This window comes from Coregonus clupeaformis, chromosome 24 (assembly GCF_020615455.1).
Source record: "Coregonus clupeaformis isolate EN_2021a chromosome 24, ASM2061545v1, whole genome shotgun sequence".
NCBI lineage: Eukaryota > Metazoa > Chordata > Actinopteri > Salmoniformes > Salmonidae > Coregonus > Coregonus clupeaformis.
The window spans coordinates 14939925-14953574 of NC_059215.1; the positions used below are offsets into that span (position 1 = coordinate 14939925).

The 13650-nt window shown below is 48.3% G+C and overlaps 1 protein-coding gene across 2 annotated transcripts in view; it reads left to right on the forward strand.

Moving 5' to 3' along the window:
* The window catches only part of LOC121537765 (regulator of G-protein signaling 19-like), a 101944-nt gene that overhangs the window by 47152 nt on the left and 41142 nt on the right, over positions 1-13650 (forward strand). For both annotated transcript variants that reach the window (XR_006657383.1, XM_041845394.2), the window contains exon 3: positions 7405-7544. Coding sequence is in view for 1 of the 2 variants with exons in the window: in XM_041845394.2 (XP_041701328.1) it covers positions 7405-7544 (140 nt within the window). In the remaining variant the exon portion in view is untranslated. The remainder of the gene's footprint in view (positions 1-7404; positions 7545-13650) is intronic.

Here is a 13650-nt window from a genome sequence, read left to right on the forward strand (position 1 = left end):
TGGTGGCTGTAGTGGTAGAGGCTGTAGTGGTGGAGGCTGTAGTGGTGGAGGCTGTAGTGGTAGAGGCTGTAGTGGTGGAGGCTGTAGTGGTGGAGGCTGTAGTGGTGGCTGTAGTGGAGGCTGTAGTGGTGGCTGTAGTGGAGGCTGTAGTGGTAGAGGCTGTAGTGGTGGTTGTGGTGGTGGAGGCTGTAGTGGTGGAGGCTGTAGTGGTGGAGGCTGTAGTGGTGGAGGCTGTAGTGGTGGAGACTGTAGTGGTGGAGGCTGTAGTGGTTGTGGCTGTAGTGGTGACTGTAGTGGTGGAGGCTGTAGTGGTGGTGGCTGTAGTGGTGGAGGCTGTAGTGGTAGAGGCTGTAGTGGTGGTGGCTGTAGTGGTGGAGGCTGTAGTGGTGGTTGTGGTGGTGGTGGCTGTAGTGGTGGAGGCTGTAGTGGTTGTGACTGTAGTGGTGGTGGCTGTAGTGGTGGTTGTGGTGGTGGAGGCTGTAGTGGTGGCTGTAGTGGTGGAGGCTGTAGTGGTGGAGGCTGTAGTGGTGGAGGCTGTAGTGGTGGAGGCTGTAGTGGTGGTTGTGGTGGTGGAGGCTGTAGTGGTGGCTGTAGTGGTGGCTGTAGTGGTGGAGGCTGTAGTGGTGGAGGCTGTAGTGGTGGAGGCTGTAGTGGTGGAGGCTGTAGTGGTGGAGGCTGTAGTGGTGGTTGTGGTGGTGGAGGCTGTAGTGGTGGCTGTAGTGGTGGCTGTAGTGGTGGAGGCTGTAGTGGTGGAGGCTGTAGTGGTGGTTGTGGTGGTGGAGGCTGTAGTGGTGGTGGCTGTAGTGGTGGAGGCTGTAGTGGTAGAGGCTGTAGTGGTGGAGGCTGTAGTGGTGGAGGCTGTAGTGGTGGTGGCTGTAGTGGTGGCTGTAGTGGTGGATGCTGTAGTGGTGGAGGCTGTAGTGGTGGCTGTAGTGGTGGAGGCTGTAGTGGTGGCTGTAGTGGTGGTGGCTGTAGTGGTGGAGGCTGTAGTGGTGGAGGCTGTAGTGGTGGAGGCTGTAGTGGTAGAGGCTGTAGTGGTGGAGGCTGTAGTGGTGGAGGCTGTAGTGGTAGAGGCTGTAGTTGTGGCTGTAGTGGTGGCTGTAGTGGTGGTGGCTGTAGTGGTGGAGGCTGTAGTGGTAGAGGCTGTAGTGGTGGAGGCTGTAGTGGTAGAGGCTGTAGTGGTGGAGGCTGTAGTGGTGGCTGTAGTGGTGGTGGCTGTAGTTGTGGAGGCTGTAGTGGTGGTTGTGGTGGTGGAGGCTGTAGTGGTGGTTGTAGTGGTGGTGGCTGTAGTGGTGGAGGCTGTAGTGGTGGAGGCTGTAGTGGTGGCTGTAGTGGTGGTGGCTGTAGTTGTGGAGGCTGTAGTGGTGGTTGTGGTGGTGGAGGCTGTAGTTGTGGCTGTAGTGGTGGAGGCTGTAGTGGTGGAGGCTGTAGTGGTGGAGGCTGTAGTGGTGGAGGCTGTAGTGGTGGAGGCTGTATTGGTGGAGGCTGTAGTGGTGGAGGCTGTAGTGGTAGAGGCTATAGTGGTGGATGCTGTAGTGGTGGTGGCTGTAGTGGTGGTGGCTGTAGTGGTGGCGACTGTAGTGGCAGTTATCCAGAGAAGTGATATCTAACTGAATGTGCGTCCAGAATTGCACCGTATTCCTTATATAGTGCATTACTTATGTCCAGAGCCCTATCTAGTGAATAGGGTGCCATTGGGTACGCAGTCTGAGAGGGGGAGGAGAGGTCATGAGAGGGAGGATTTGTTTGGAACATTGGAGAGATTAAAAAGGCACCCTGCATTAAGCCCCCTGTCCCACTGAACAGCTGCTCAACTACAGCCAGAGAGAGAGAGGGGGGAGAGAGGGGGGGGAGAGAGAGGGGGGAGAGAGGGGAAAGCGATAGACAGTAAAGAGAGAGAGCGGGCGATCAAACGGAGAGGGAAAATGGAGAAAGCCTCAATGTAAAAACTGCCCCATCGTCAGCCCATCAACATGCCCAAACTCTTGTCCACATTCTCTGTTTAAGAAATGTTTTAAGGAAGCTCCACACTGAAACATCCATCCAAAACATTACCTTTGCCATAGAGGAACTTTTAAAGAGCGCATGGCCCACACTTCCCTTTTACAGCGAACTCAGCGAACACAGACACACACCTTTGTTTCTAAAGCAGTGCTCCTGTCTGCTGATGAAGATCCGGGGGAATCCTTGCAACACACCCATGCCCCCGGCCTCTCTCTCACACAAACACACACACAAACACATACACAAACACACACACGCACTAGGCTGAGATGTGCTGTTGGTTTAGTTCACACGGCCTGAAGGAGTCCACATGAGTCTGTTCTAGTATGTTATTCTGTGCTTCAATATGGCTCTCCTCTCCTCTCCTCTCCTCTCCTCTCCTCTCCTCTCCTCTCCTCTCCTCTCCTCTCCTCTCCTCTCCTCTCCTCTCCTCTCCTCTCCTCTCCTCTCCTCTCCTCTCCTCTCCTCTCCTCTCCTCTCCTCTCCTCTCCTCTCCTCTCCATTCCTCTGCTCTGCTCTCAGTTCAGGTCATTAGGCAACAATCTCTCTCTCTTGCTATCTCAACTCTCTCTCTCTCTCTCTCTCTCTCTCTCTCTCTCTCTCTCTCTCTCTCATTCTGTCTCTCTCTCTCTCTCTCTCTCTCTCTCTCTCTCTCTCTCTCTCTCTCTCTCTCTCTCTCTCTCTCTCTCTCTCTCTCTCTCTCTCTCTCTCTCTCTCTCTCTCTCTCTCTCTCTCTCTCTCTCTCTCTCTCTCTCTCTCTCTCTCTCTCTCTCTCTCTCTCTCTCTCTCTCTCTCTCTCTCTCTCTCTCTCTCTCTCTCTCTCTTTCCTCTAATCTACTGTAGCTGTGAGTGTATTGTCATCACACCAAGACAGTGACCCTCTATTCCCGACCGCCTGGCCAGCTGGGACAAATGTAATTGGATAAGATTCATGGCTCAAGCGTTTTACCAAATTAAAAATAACCACTGAAATCTGATTGGTTTGGAACACTGACATAATCTCTGACATGTAGGGACATGTACTCTGGTTTTAGTTGGAATCAATGGTGAATGTAAAAAGGAAAGCTAAGCTATGTAAACTGTATGCCGGTGAATAATGCTTTCTGTGCAGTTTACTTGAGTTTTGCTTGTTAGCTTTGTGCCTTGTGTGTGCCTCTCTCTCTCTCTCTCTCTCTTTCTATCTCTCTCTCTCTATCTCTATCTCTCTCTCTCTCTCTCTCTCTCCCTCTCTCTCTCTCTCTCTCTCTCTCTCTCTCTCTCTCTCTCTCTCTCTCTCTCTCTCTCTCTCTCTCTCTCTCTCTCTCTCTCTCTCTCTCTCTCTCTCTCTCTCTCTCTCTCTCTCTCTCTATCTCTCTCTCTCTCTCTCTCTCTCTCTCTCTCTCTCTCTCTCTCTCTCTCTCTCTCTCTCTCTCTCTATCTGTCTCTATTTCTCTCTATCTCTCTGTCTCTCTCTTTCTATCTCTCTCTCTCTATCTGTCTCTCTGTCTCTGTCTCTCTCTCTATCTGGTGGTAGGGCTGAGTGATTGTGTTTCAGAGGTGGTAAATCGGACTGTAGTGAGAGTGGAGTAGAGTAGAGTAGAGTAATGTAGTGTAGAGTAGAGTAGAGTAGAACAGAGAGTAGTTTAGAGTAGAGTAGAGTAGAGTAGAGTAGAGTAGAGTAGAGTAGAGTAGAGTAGAGTAGAGTAGAGTAGAGTAGAACAGAGAGTAGTTTAGAGTAGAGTAGAGTAGAGTAGAGTAGAGTAGAGTAGAGTAGAGCAGAGTAGAACAGAGTAGAGTAGAGTAGAGTAGAGTAGAGTAGAACAGAGAGTAGTTTAGAGTAGAGTAGAGTAGAGTAGAGTAGAGTAGAGTAGAGTAGAGCAGAGTAGAACAGAGTAGAGTAGAGTAGAGTAGAACAGAGAGTAGAGTAGAGTAGTGTAGAGTAGAGTAGAGTAGAGTAGAACAGAGAGGTAGAGTAGAGTAGAGTAGAGTAGAGTAGTGTAGAGTAGAGTAGAGTAGAGTAGTGTAGAGTAGAGTAGAGTAGAGTAGAGTAGAGCAGAGTAGAACAGAGTAGAGTAGAGTAGAGTAGAACAGAGAGTAGAGTAGAGTAGTGTAGAGTAGAGTAGAGTAGAGTAGAGTAGAGTAGAACAGAGAGTAGAGTAGAGTAGAGTAGAGTAGAGTAGAGTAGTGTAGAGTAGAGTAGAGTAGAGTAGTGTAGAGTAGAGTAGAGTAGTGTAGAGTAGAGTAGACTAGACTAGAGTAGAGTAGAGTAGAGTAGAGTAGTGTAGAGTAGAGCAGAGCAGAGCAGAGCATATCAGAGTAGAGTAGAGTAGAGTAGAGTAGAGTGGAGTGGAGCAGAGTAGAGTAGAGTAGAGTAGAGTAGAGTAGAGTAGAGTAGATCAGAGCAGAGCAGAGCAGAGCAGAGCAGACTAGAGTAGAGTAGAGTAGTGTAGTGTAGAGTAGAGTAGAGTAGAGTAGAGCAGAGCATAGTAGAGTAGAGTAGAGTAGACTAGAGTAGAGCAGAGCAGAGCAGAGCAGAGTATAGTAGAGTAGACTGGACTGGAGTGGAGTGGAGTGGAGCGGAGCAGAGCAGAGCAGAGCAGAGCAGAGCAGAGCAGAGCAGTGCAGTGTAGTGTAGAGTGGAGTGGAGTGGAGTGGAGTGGAGTGGAGTGGAGTAGTGTAGAGTAGTGTAGAGTAGAGTAGAGTAGAGTAGAGTAGAGTAGTGTAGAGTAGAGTAGAGTAGAGTAGAGTAGAGTAGTGTAGAGTAGAGTAGAGTAGAGTAGAGTAGAGTAGAGTAGAACAGAGAGTAGTGTAGAGTAGAGTAGAGTAGTGTAGAGTAGAACAGAGAGTGGAGTAGAGTAGAGTAGAGTATAGTAGTGTAGAGTAGAGTAGAGTAGAGTAGAGTAGAGTAGAGTAGTGTATAGTAGTGTAGAGTAGTGTAGAGTATAGTAGAGTAGAGTAGAGTAGAGTAGTGTATAGTAGTGTAGAGTAGTGTAGAGTAGAGTAGAGTAGAGTAGAGTAGAGTAGAGTAGTGTATAGTAGTGTAGAGTAGTGTAGAGTATAGTAGAGTAGAGTAGAGTAGAGTAGAGTAGAGTAGAGTAGAACAGAGAGTAGAGTAGAGTAGTGTAGAGTAGTGTAGAGTAGTGTAGAGTATAGTAGAGTAGAGTAGAGTAGAGTAGAGTAGAGTAGAACAGAGAGTAGAGTAGAGTAGTGTAGAGTAGTGTAGAGTAGAGTAGAGTAGAGTAGAGTAGAGTAGAGTAGATTAGAATAGAGTAGAGTAGAGTAGAGTAGAGTAGTGTAGTGTATAGTAGTGTAGAGTAGTGTAGAGTATAGTAGAGTAGAGTAGAGTAGAGTAGAGTAGAACAGAGAGTGGAGTAGAGTAGAGTAGAGAAGAGTAGAGTAGTGTAGAGTAGAACAGAGAGTGGAGTAGAGTAGAGTAGAGTAGAGTAGAATAGAGTAGAGTAGAGTAGAGTAGAGTAGTGTAGAGTAGAGTAGAGTAGTGTAGAGTAGAGTAGAGTAGAGTAGAGTAGAGTAGAGTAGAGTAGAGTAGTGTAGAGTAGTGTAGAGTCGAGTAGAGTAGAGTAGTGTAGAGTAGAACAGAGAGTGGAGTAGAGTAGAGTAGTGTAGAGTAGAGTAGAGTAGAGTAGAGTAGAGTAGAGCAGAGTAGAGTAGAGTAGAGTATAGTAGAGTAGAGTAGTGTAGTGTAGAGTAGAGTAGAGCAGAGTATAGTAGAGTAGAGTAGACTAGACTAGACTAGAGTAGAGTAGAGTAGAGTGGAGCAGAATAGAGTAGAGTAGAGTAGAGTAGAGTAGTGTAGTGTAGAGTAGAGTAGAGCAGAGTATAGTAGAGTAGACTAGACTAGACTAGACTAGAGCAGAGCAGAGCAGAGCAGAGCAGAGCAGAGTATAGTAGAGTAGACTAGACTGGAGTGGAGTGGAGTGGAGCAGAGTAGAGTAGAGTAGAGTAGTGTAGTGTAGAGTAGAGTAGAGTAGAGTAGTGTAGTGTAGTGCAGAGTAGAGTAGAGTAGAGTAGTGTAGAGTAGAGTAGAGTAGTGTAGAGTAGAGTAGAGTAGAGTAGAGTAGAGTAGTGTAGAGTAGAGTAGAGTAGAGTAGAGTAGAGTAGTGTAGAGTAGAGTAGAGTAGAGTAGAGTAGAGTAGAGTAGTGTAGAGTAGAACAGAGAGTGGAGTAGAGTAGAATAGAGTAAAGTAGAGTAGAGTAGAGTAGAGTAGAGTAGTGTAGAGTAGTGTAGTGTAGAGTATAGTAGAGTAGAGTAGAGTAGAGTAGAGTAGAGTAGAGTAGAGTAGAACAGAGAGTGGATTAGAGTAGAGTAGAGTAGAGTAGAGTAGTGTAGAGTAGAACAGAGAGTGGAGTAGAGTAGAGTAGAGTAGAGTAGAGTAGAGTAGAGTAGAGTAGTGTAGAGTAGTGTAGAGTAGAGTAGAGTAGAGTAGAGTAGAGTAGTGTAGAGTAGAACAGAGAGTGGAGTAGAGTAGAGTAGTGTAGAGTAGAGTAGAGTAGATTAGAGTAGTGTAGAGTAGAGTAGAGTAGAGTAGTGTAGTGTAGAGTAGTGTAGAGTAGAGTAGAGTAGATTAGAGTAGTGTAGAGTAGAGTAGAGTAGATTAGAGTAGTGTGGAGTAGAGTAGAGTAGAGTAGAGTAGAGTAGAGTAGTGTAGAGTAGTGTAGAGTAGAGTAGAGTAGATTAGAGTAGTGTAGAGTAGAGTAGAGTAGATTAGAGTAGTGTAGAGTAGAGTAGAGTAGAGTAGAGTAGTGTAGTGTAGAGTAGTGTAGAGTAGAGTAGAGTAGAGTAGAGTAGAGTAGTGTAGAGAGTAGTGTAGAGTAGAGTAGAGTAGAGTAGAGTAGTGTAGAGTAGTGTAGAGTAGAGTAGAGTAGAGCAGAGTAGAGTAGAGTAGAGTAGAGTAGAGTAGAGAAGTGTAGAGTAGAGTAGAGTAGTGTAGAGTAGTGTAGAGTAGAGTAGAGTAGATTAGAGTAGTGTAGAGTAGAGTAGATTAGAGTAGTGTAGAGTAGAGTAGAGTAGAGTAGAGTAGAGTAGAGTAGAGTAGTGTAGTGTAGAGTAGTGTAGAGTAGAGTAGAGTAGAGTAGAGTAGAGTAGTGTAGAGTAGTGTAGAGTAGAGTAGAGTAGAGTAGAGTAGAGTAGTGTAGAGTAGTGTAGAGTAGAGTAGAGTAGAGCAGAGCAGAGTAGAGTAGAGTAGAGTAGAGTAGAGTAGAGTAGAGTAGAGTAGAGTATAGGCAATGTCTAGCTGAGCAGTACACAGTTAGTCAGTCAGACAGTGAGTCAGTCAGCCAGTCAATCAGTCAGTCAGCCAGTCAATCAGTCAATCAGTGAGTCAGTCAGTCAGTGTGTATACGCGTCCATTAATGTGTGTGCATGTTCATATGTGTTTGTTAATCTCGCTCTCTTTCGCTCAGTACACAGGCCCTGTCCCGGCAGACGGCGAATCTCCGATGGCTGTCAGCGAGATGTCGCCTAGCCGGGCTCAACAGCAGCCCAACTCCCAGAGACCCAACACATGCTGCTTCTGCTGGTGCTGCTGCTGTAGCTGCTCATGGTACGTCCCTTTCCCCTCCCTCTTTCAAGTAGTAATTGGTACGTCCCTGTCCCCCCTCTTTCAAGTAATAGTGAGTACGTCCCTGTCCCCCCCTCTTTCAAGGAGTAGTTGGTACGTCCCTGTCCCCCCTCTTTCAAGTAATAGTGAGTACGTCCCTGTCCCCCCTCTTTCAAGTAGTAGTGAGTATGTCCCTGTCCCCCCTCTTTCAAGTAGTAGTGAGTACGTCCCTGTCCCCCCTCTTTTTCAAGTAGTAGTTAATACGTCCCTGTCCCCCCTCTCTTTCAAGTAGTAGCGAGTACATCCCCCCCTCTTTCAAGTAGTAAATAGTACATCCATGTCACCCCCCTTTCAAGTAGTAGAGAGTACGTCCCTGTCCCCCCTCTTTCAAGTAGTAGAGAGTACGCCCCTGTCCCCCCCTCTTTCAAGTAGTAGTTAGTATGTCCCTGTCCCCCCCTCTTTCAAGTAGTAGAGAGTACGTCCCTGCACCCCCTCTTTCAAGTAGTAGAGACTATGTCCCTGTCCCCCCTCTCTTTCAAGTAGTAGTGAGTACGTCCCTGTCCCCCCTCTCTTTCAAGTAGTAGTTAATACGTCCCTGTCCCCCCTCTCTTTCAAGTAGTAGAGAGTACATCCCCCCTCTTTCAAGTAGTAAATAGTACATCCATGTCACCCCCCTTTCAAGTAGTAGAGAGTACGTCCCTGTCCCCCCTCTTTCAAGTAGTAGTTAGTACGTCCCTGTCCCCCCCTCTTTCAAGTAGTAGTTAGTACGTCCCTGTCCCCCTCTTTCAAGTAGTAGAGAGTACGTCCCTGTCCCCCCCCTCTTTCAAGTAGTAGAGAGTACGTCCCTGTCCCCCCTCTTTCAAGTAGTAGAGAGTATGTCCCTGTCCCCCCCTCTTTCAAGTAGTTGTTAGTACGTCCCTGTCCCCCCCCTCTTTCAAGTAGTAGTTAGTACGTCCCTGTCCCCACCCTCTTTCAAGTAGTAGATAGTACATCCCTGTCCTCCCCCTCTTTCAAGTAGTAGATAGTATGTCCCTGTCCACCCCCCCCTCTTTCAAGTAGTAGAGAGTACATCCCTGCCCCCCCTCCCCTTTCAAGTAGTAGGAGGTACGTCTCTGTCCCCCCTCTTTCAAGTAGTAGATGGTACATCCCTGTCCCCCCCCTTTCAAGTAGTAGATAGTAAGTCCCTGGCAGGTAGCTTAGTGGTTAAGAGCGTTGTGCCAGTAACCGAAAGGTCACTGGTTCTAATCCCCGAGCCGACTAGATGAAAAATCTGTCGATATGCCCTTGAGCAAGGCACTTAACCCTAATTGCTCCTGTAAGTCGATCTGGATAAGAGCGTCTGCTAAATAAATTAAAATAAAAAATAAAAAATAAAAAATATATATCTGTCCCCCCCTCTTTCAAGTAGTAGAGATTACGTCCCTGTCCCCCCCCTCTTTCAAGTAGTAGAGATTACGTCCCTGTCCCCCCTCTCTTTCAAGTAGTAGAGAGTACGTCCCTGTCCCCCCTCTTTCAAGTAATAAAGCGTACGTCCCTGTCCCCCTCTCTTTCAAGTAGTAGAGAGTACGTCCCTGTCCCCCCCTCTTTCAAGTAATAGAGAGTATGTCCCTGTCCCCCCTCTCTTTCAAGTAGTAGAGAGTACGTCCCTGTCCCCCCCTCTTTCAAGTAGTAAAGCGTACATCCCTGTCCTCCCTCTCTTTCAAGTAGTAGAGAGTACGTCCCTGTCCCCCCCCTTTCAAGTAGTAGTATATCCCTGTCCCCCCCTCTTTCAAGTAGTAGAGAGTATGTCCCTTTACCCCCCCTCTTTCAAGTAGTAGAGAGTACGTCCCTGTCCCCCCTCTTTCAAGTAGTAGTAGTACGACCCTGTCCCCCTCTTTCAAGTAGTGGAGAGTACGTCCATGTCCCCCCCTCTTTCAAGTAGTAGGGAGTACTCCCTGTCCCTCCCTCTTTCAAAGTAGTAGAGAGTACGTCCCTGCCCCCCCCCTCTTTCAAGTAGTAGTAGTACGACCCTGTCCCCCTCTTTCAAGTAGTATATAGTATGACCCTGCCCCCCCCCTCTTTCAAGTAGTATAGTACGACCCTGTCCCCCTCTTTCAAGTAGTATATAGTATGACCCTGTCCCCCCCCCTCTTTCAAGTAGTAGTAGTACGAACCTGTCCCCCTCTTTCAGGTAGTAGAGATTACGTCCCTGTCCCCCCTCTCTTTCAAGTAGTAGAGAGTACATCCCTGTCCCCCCCTCTTTCAAGTAGTAAAGCGTATGTCCCTGTCCCCCCTCTATTTCAAGTAGTAGAGAGTACGTCCCTGTCCCTCCCCCTTTCAAGTAGTACTAGTACGACCCTGTCCCCCTCTTTCAAGTAGTAGGTCGTACGCCCCCCCCCTTTCAAGTAGTAGTTGGTACGTCCCTGTCCCCCCCTCTTTCAAGTAGTAGAGAGTACGTCCCTGTCCCCCCCCCCCTTTCAAGTAGTAGATAGTATATCCCTGTCCCCCCCCTCTTTCAAGTAGTAGATAGTATGTCCCTGTCCCCCCATCTTTCAAGTAGTAGAGAGTACGTCCCTGTCCCCCCCCTTTCAAGTAGTACTAGTACGAACCTGTCCCCCTCTTTCGAAGTAGTAGATCGTACGCCCCCCCTTTCAAGTAGTAGTTGGTACGTCCCTGTCCCCCCTCTTTCAAGTAGTAGAGAGTACGTCCCTGTCCCCCCCTTTCAAGTATTAGAGAGTACGTCCCTGTCCCCCCCCCTTTCAAGTAGTAGAGAGTACGTCCCTGTCTCCCCCCCTTTCAAGTAGTAGAGAGTACGTCCCTGTCCCCCCCTTTGAAGTAGTACTAGTACGACCTTGTCCCCCTCTTTCAAGTAGTAGATCGTACGTCCCTCCCCCCTTCTTTCAAGTAGTAGTTGGTACGTCCCTGTCCCCCCCTCTTTTAAGTGGTAGAGCGTACGTCCCTGTCCCCCCTCTCTTTCAAGTAGTAGAGAGTACGTCCCTGTCCCCCCTCTTTCAAGTAGGAGAGAGTACTCCCTGTCCCTCCCTCTTTCAAAGTAGTAGAGAGTACGTCCCTGCCCCCCCTCTCTCAAATAGTAGTAGTACGACCCTGTCCCCCTCTTTCAAGTAGTATATAGTATGACCCTGTCCCCCCCCCCTCTTTCAAGTAGTAGTAGTACGAACCTGTCCCCTTCTTTCAGGTAGTAGAGATTACGTCCCTGTCCCCCCTCTCTTTCAAGTAGTAGAGAGTACATCCCTGTCCCCCCCTCTTTCAAGTAGTAAAGCGTACGTCCCTGTCCCCCCTCTCTTTCAAGTAGTAGAGAGTACGTCCCTGTCCCCCTCTTTCAAGTAGTGGGTCGTACGCCCCCCTTTCAAGTAGTAGTTGGTACGTCCCTGTCCCCCCCTCTTTCAAGTAGTAGAGAGTACGTCCCTGTCCCCCCCCTTTCAAGTAGTAGATAGTATATCCCTGTCCCCCCCTTTCAAGTAGTAGATAGTATGTCCCTGTCCCCCCCCTCTTTCAAGTAGTAGAGAGTACGTCCCTGTCCCCCCCCTTTCAAGTAGTAGAGAGTACGTCCCTGTCCCCCCCTTTCAAGTAGTACTAGTACGACCCTGTCCTCCTCTTTCAAGTAGTAGATCGTACGTCCCTCCCCCCCTCTTTCAAGTAGTAGTTGGTACGTCCCTGTCCCCCCTCTTTCAAGTAGTAGAGAGTACTTCCCTGTCCCCCCCCTCTTTCAAGTAGTAGTAGTATGACCCTGTCCCCCCTCTTTCAAGTAGTAGTAGTACGACCTTGTCCCCCTCTTTCAAGTAGTGGAGAGTACGTCCCTGTCCCCCCCTCTTTCAAGTAGTAGAGAGTACTCCCTGTCCCTCCCTCTTTCAAGTAGTAGAGAGTACGTCCCTGTCCCCCCTTTCAAGTATTACTAGTACGTCCCTCCCCCCTCTTTCAAGTAGTAGTTGGTACGTCCCTGTCCCCCGCTCTTTCAAATAGTAGAGAGTACGTCCCTGTCCCCCCACCCTCTTTCAAGTAGTAGTAGTACGACCCTGTCCCCCCTCTTTCAAGTAGTAGTAGTACGACCCTGTCCCCCTCTTTCAAGTAGTGGAGAGTACGTCCCTGTCCCCCCCTCTTTCAAGTAGTAGAGAGTACTCCCTGTCCCTCCCTCTTTCAAAGTAGTAGAGAGTACGTCCCTGCCCCCCCTCTTTCAAGTAGTAGAAGTACGACCCTGTCCTCCTCTTTCAAGTAGTAGAGAGTACGTCCCTGTCCCCCCTCTCTCAAGTAGTAGTAGTATGACCCTGTCCCCCTCTTTCAAGTAGTATATAGTATGACCCTGTCCCCCCCTCTTTCAAGTAGTAGTAGTATGAACCTGTCCCCCCTCTTTCAGGTAGTAGATAGTACGACCCTGTCCCCCCCTTTCAAGTAGTAGTTAGTATGTCCCTGTCCCCCCCTTTCAAGTAGTAATTAGTACGACCCTGTCCCCTCTCTCAAGTTGTAGATAGTACGACCCTGTCCCCCCTCTCTCAAGTAGTATTGTTACGTCCATGTCCCCCCTCTCTCAAGTAGTAGTTAGTACGTCCATGTCCCCCCTCTCTCAAGTAGTAGTGGGTACGTCCCTGTCTCCCCTCTCTCAAGTAGTTTATAGTACGTCCCTGTCCCCCCTCTCTCAAGTAGTTTATAGTACGTCCCTGTCCCCCCTCTCTCAAGTAGTTTATAGTACGTCCCTGTCCCCCCTCTCTCAAGTAGTAGAGGGTACGTCCCTGTCCCCCCTCTCTCAAGTAGTTGATATTACGTCCCTGTCTCCCCTCTCTCAAGTAGTTTATAGTACGTCCCTGTCTCCCCTCTCTCAAGTAGTTTATTGTACGTCCATGTCTCCCCTCTCTCAACTAGTTGATAGTACGTCCCTGTCTCCCCTCTCTCATGTAGTTTATAGTACGTCCCTGTCTCCCCTCTCTCATGTAGTTTATAGTACGTCCCTGTCTCCCCTCTCTCATGTAGTTTATAGTACGTCCCTGTCTCCCCTCTATCAAGTAGTTTATAGTACGTCCCTGTCTCCCCTCTCTCAAGTAGTAGTTAGTACGTCCCTGTCTCTCCTCTCTCAAGTAATTGATAGTACGTCCCTGTCTCCCCTCTCTCAAGTAGTTGATAGTACGTCCCTGTTCCCCCTCTCTCATGTAGTAGTTAGTACGTCCCTGTCTCCCCTCTCTCAAGTAGTTTATTGTACATCCATGTCTCCCCTCTCTCAACTAGTTGATAGTACGTCCCTGTCTCCCCTCTCTCATGTAGTTTATAGTACGTCCCTGTCTCCCCTCTCTCATGTAGTTTATAGTACGTCCCTGTCTCCCCTCTCTCATGTAGTTTATAGTACGTCCCTGTCTCCCCTCTATCAAGTAGTTTATAGTACGTCCCTGTCTCCCCTCTCTCAAGTAGTAGTTAGTACGTCCCTGTCTCTCCTCTCTCAAGTAATTGATAGTACGTCCCTGTTCCCCCTCTCTCATGTAGTAGTTAGTACGTCCCTGTCTCTCCTCTCTCAAGCAATTTAGTTAGTGTCCTAGACTGGATCTATAAACATTCAGAAGAAGGACTAAAAGTGATTAAGTCTTCCGTGGGTCCCATGTGTGGCCTGAGGGGAACTAAAGACCTGATTCAGAGAGAGAGAGAGACAGACAGGGGCGAGAGAGAGAGCATGGAGAGAGAGAGACAGACAGGGGCGAGAGAGAGAGAGAGAGAGAGAGAGAGAGAGAGAGAGAGAGAGACACAGGGGCGAGAGAGAGAGAGAGAGAGAGAGAGAGAGAGAGAGAGAGAGAGAGAGAGAGAGAGAGAGAGAGAGAGAGAGAGAGAGAGAGACACAGGGGCGAGAGAGAGAGAGAGAGAGAGAGAGAGGAGAGAGAGAGAGAGAGAGAGAGAGAGATAGAGAGAGAGAGAGAGAGAGAGAGAGAAAGAGTTGTGTCTGTCTGAGTGTGTGTGTTAAGCTTGGGCGATATACCATCTATACCATATCCTGGGGTATTTCGAAATGCCGAAGGTATGATTTTCAATACCGTAAAAAATCATTGCGGGGATGCATGCTACACCACTGTTTATAACTAACTAGAAGTTAAGCAGAACTATAAGAAATCTAAGCCAGCTATGCATTTGGTATGCT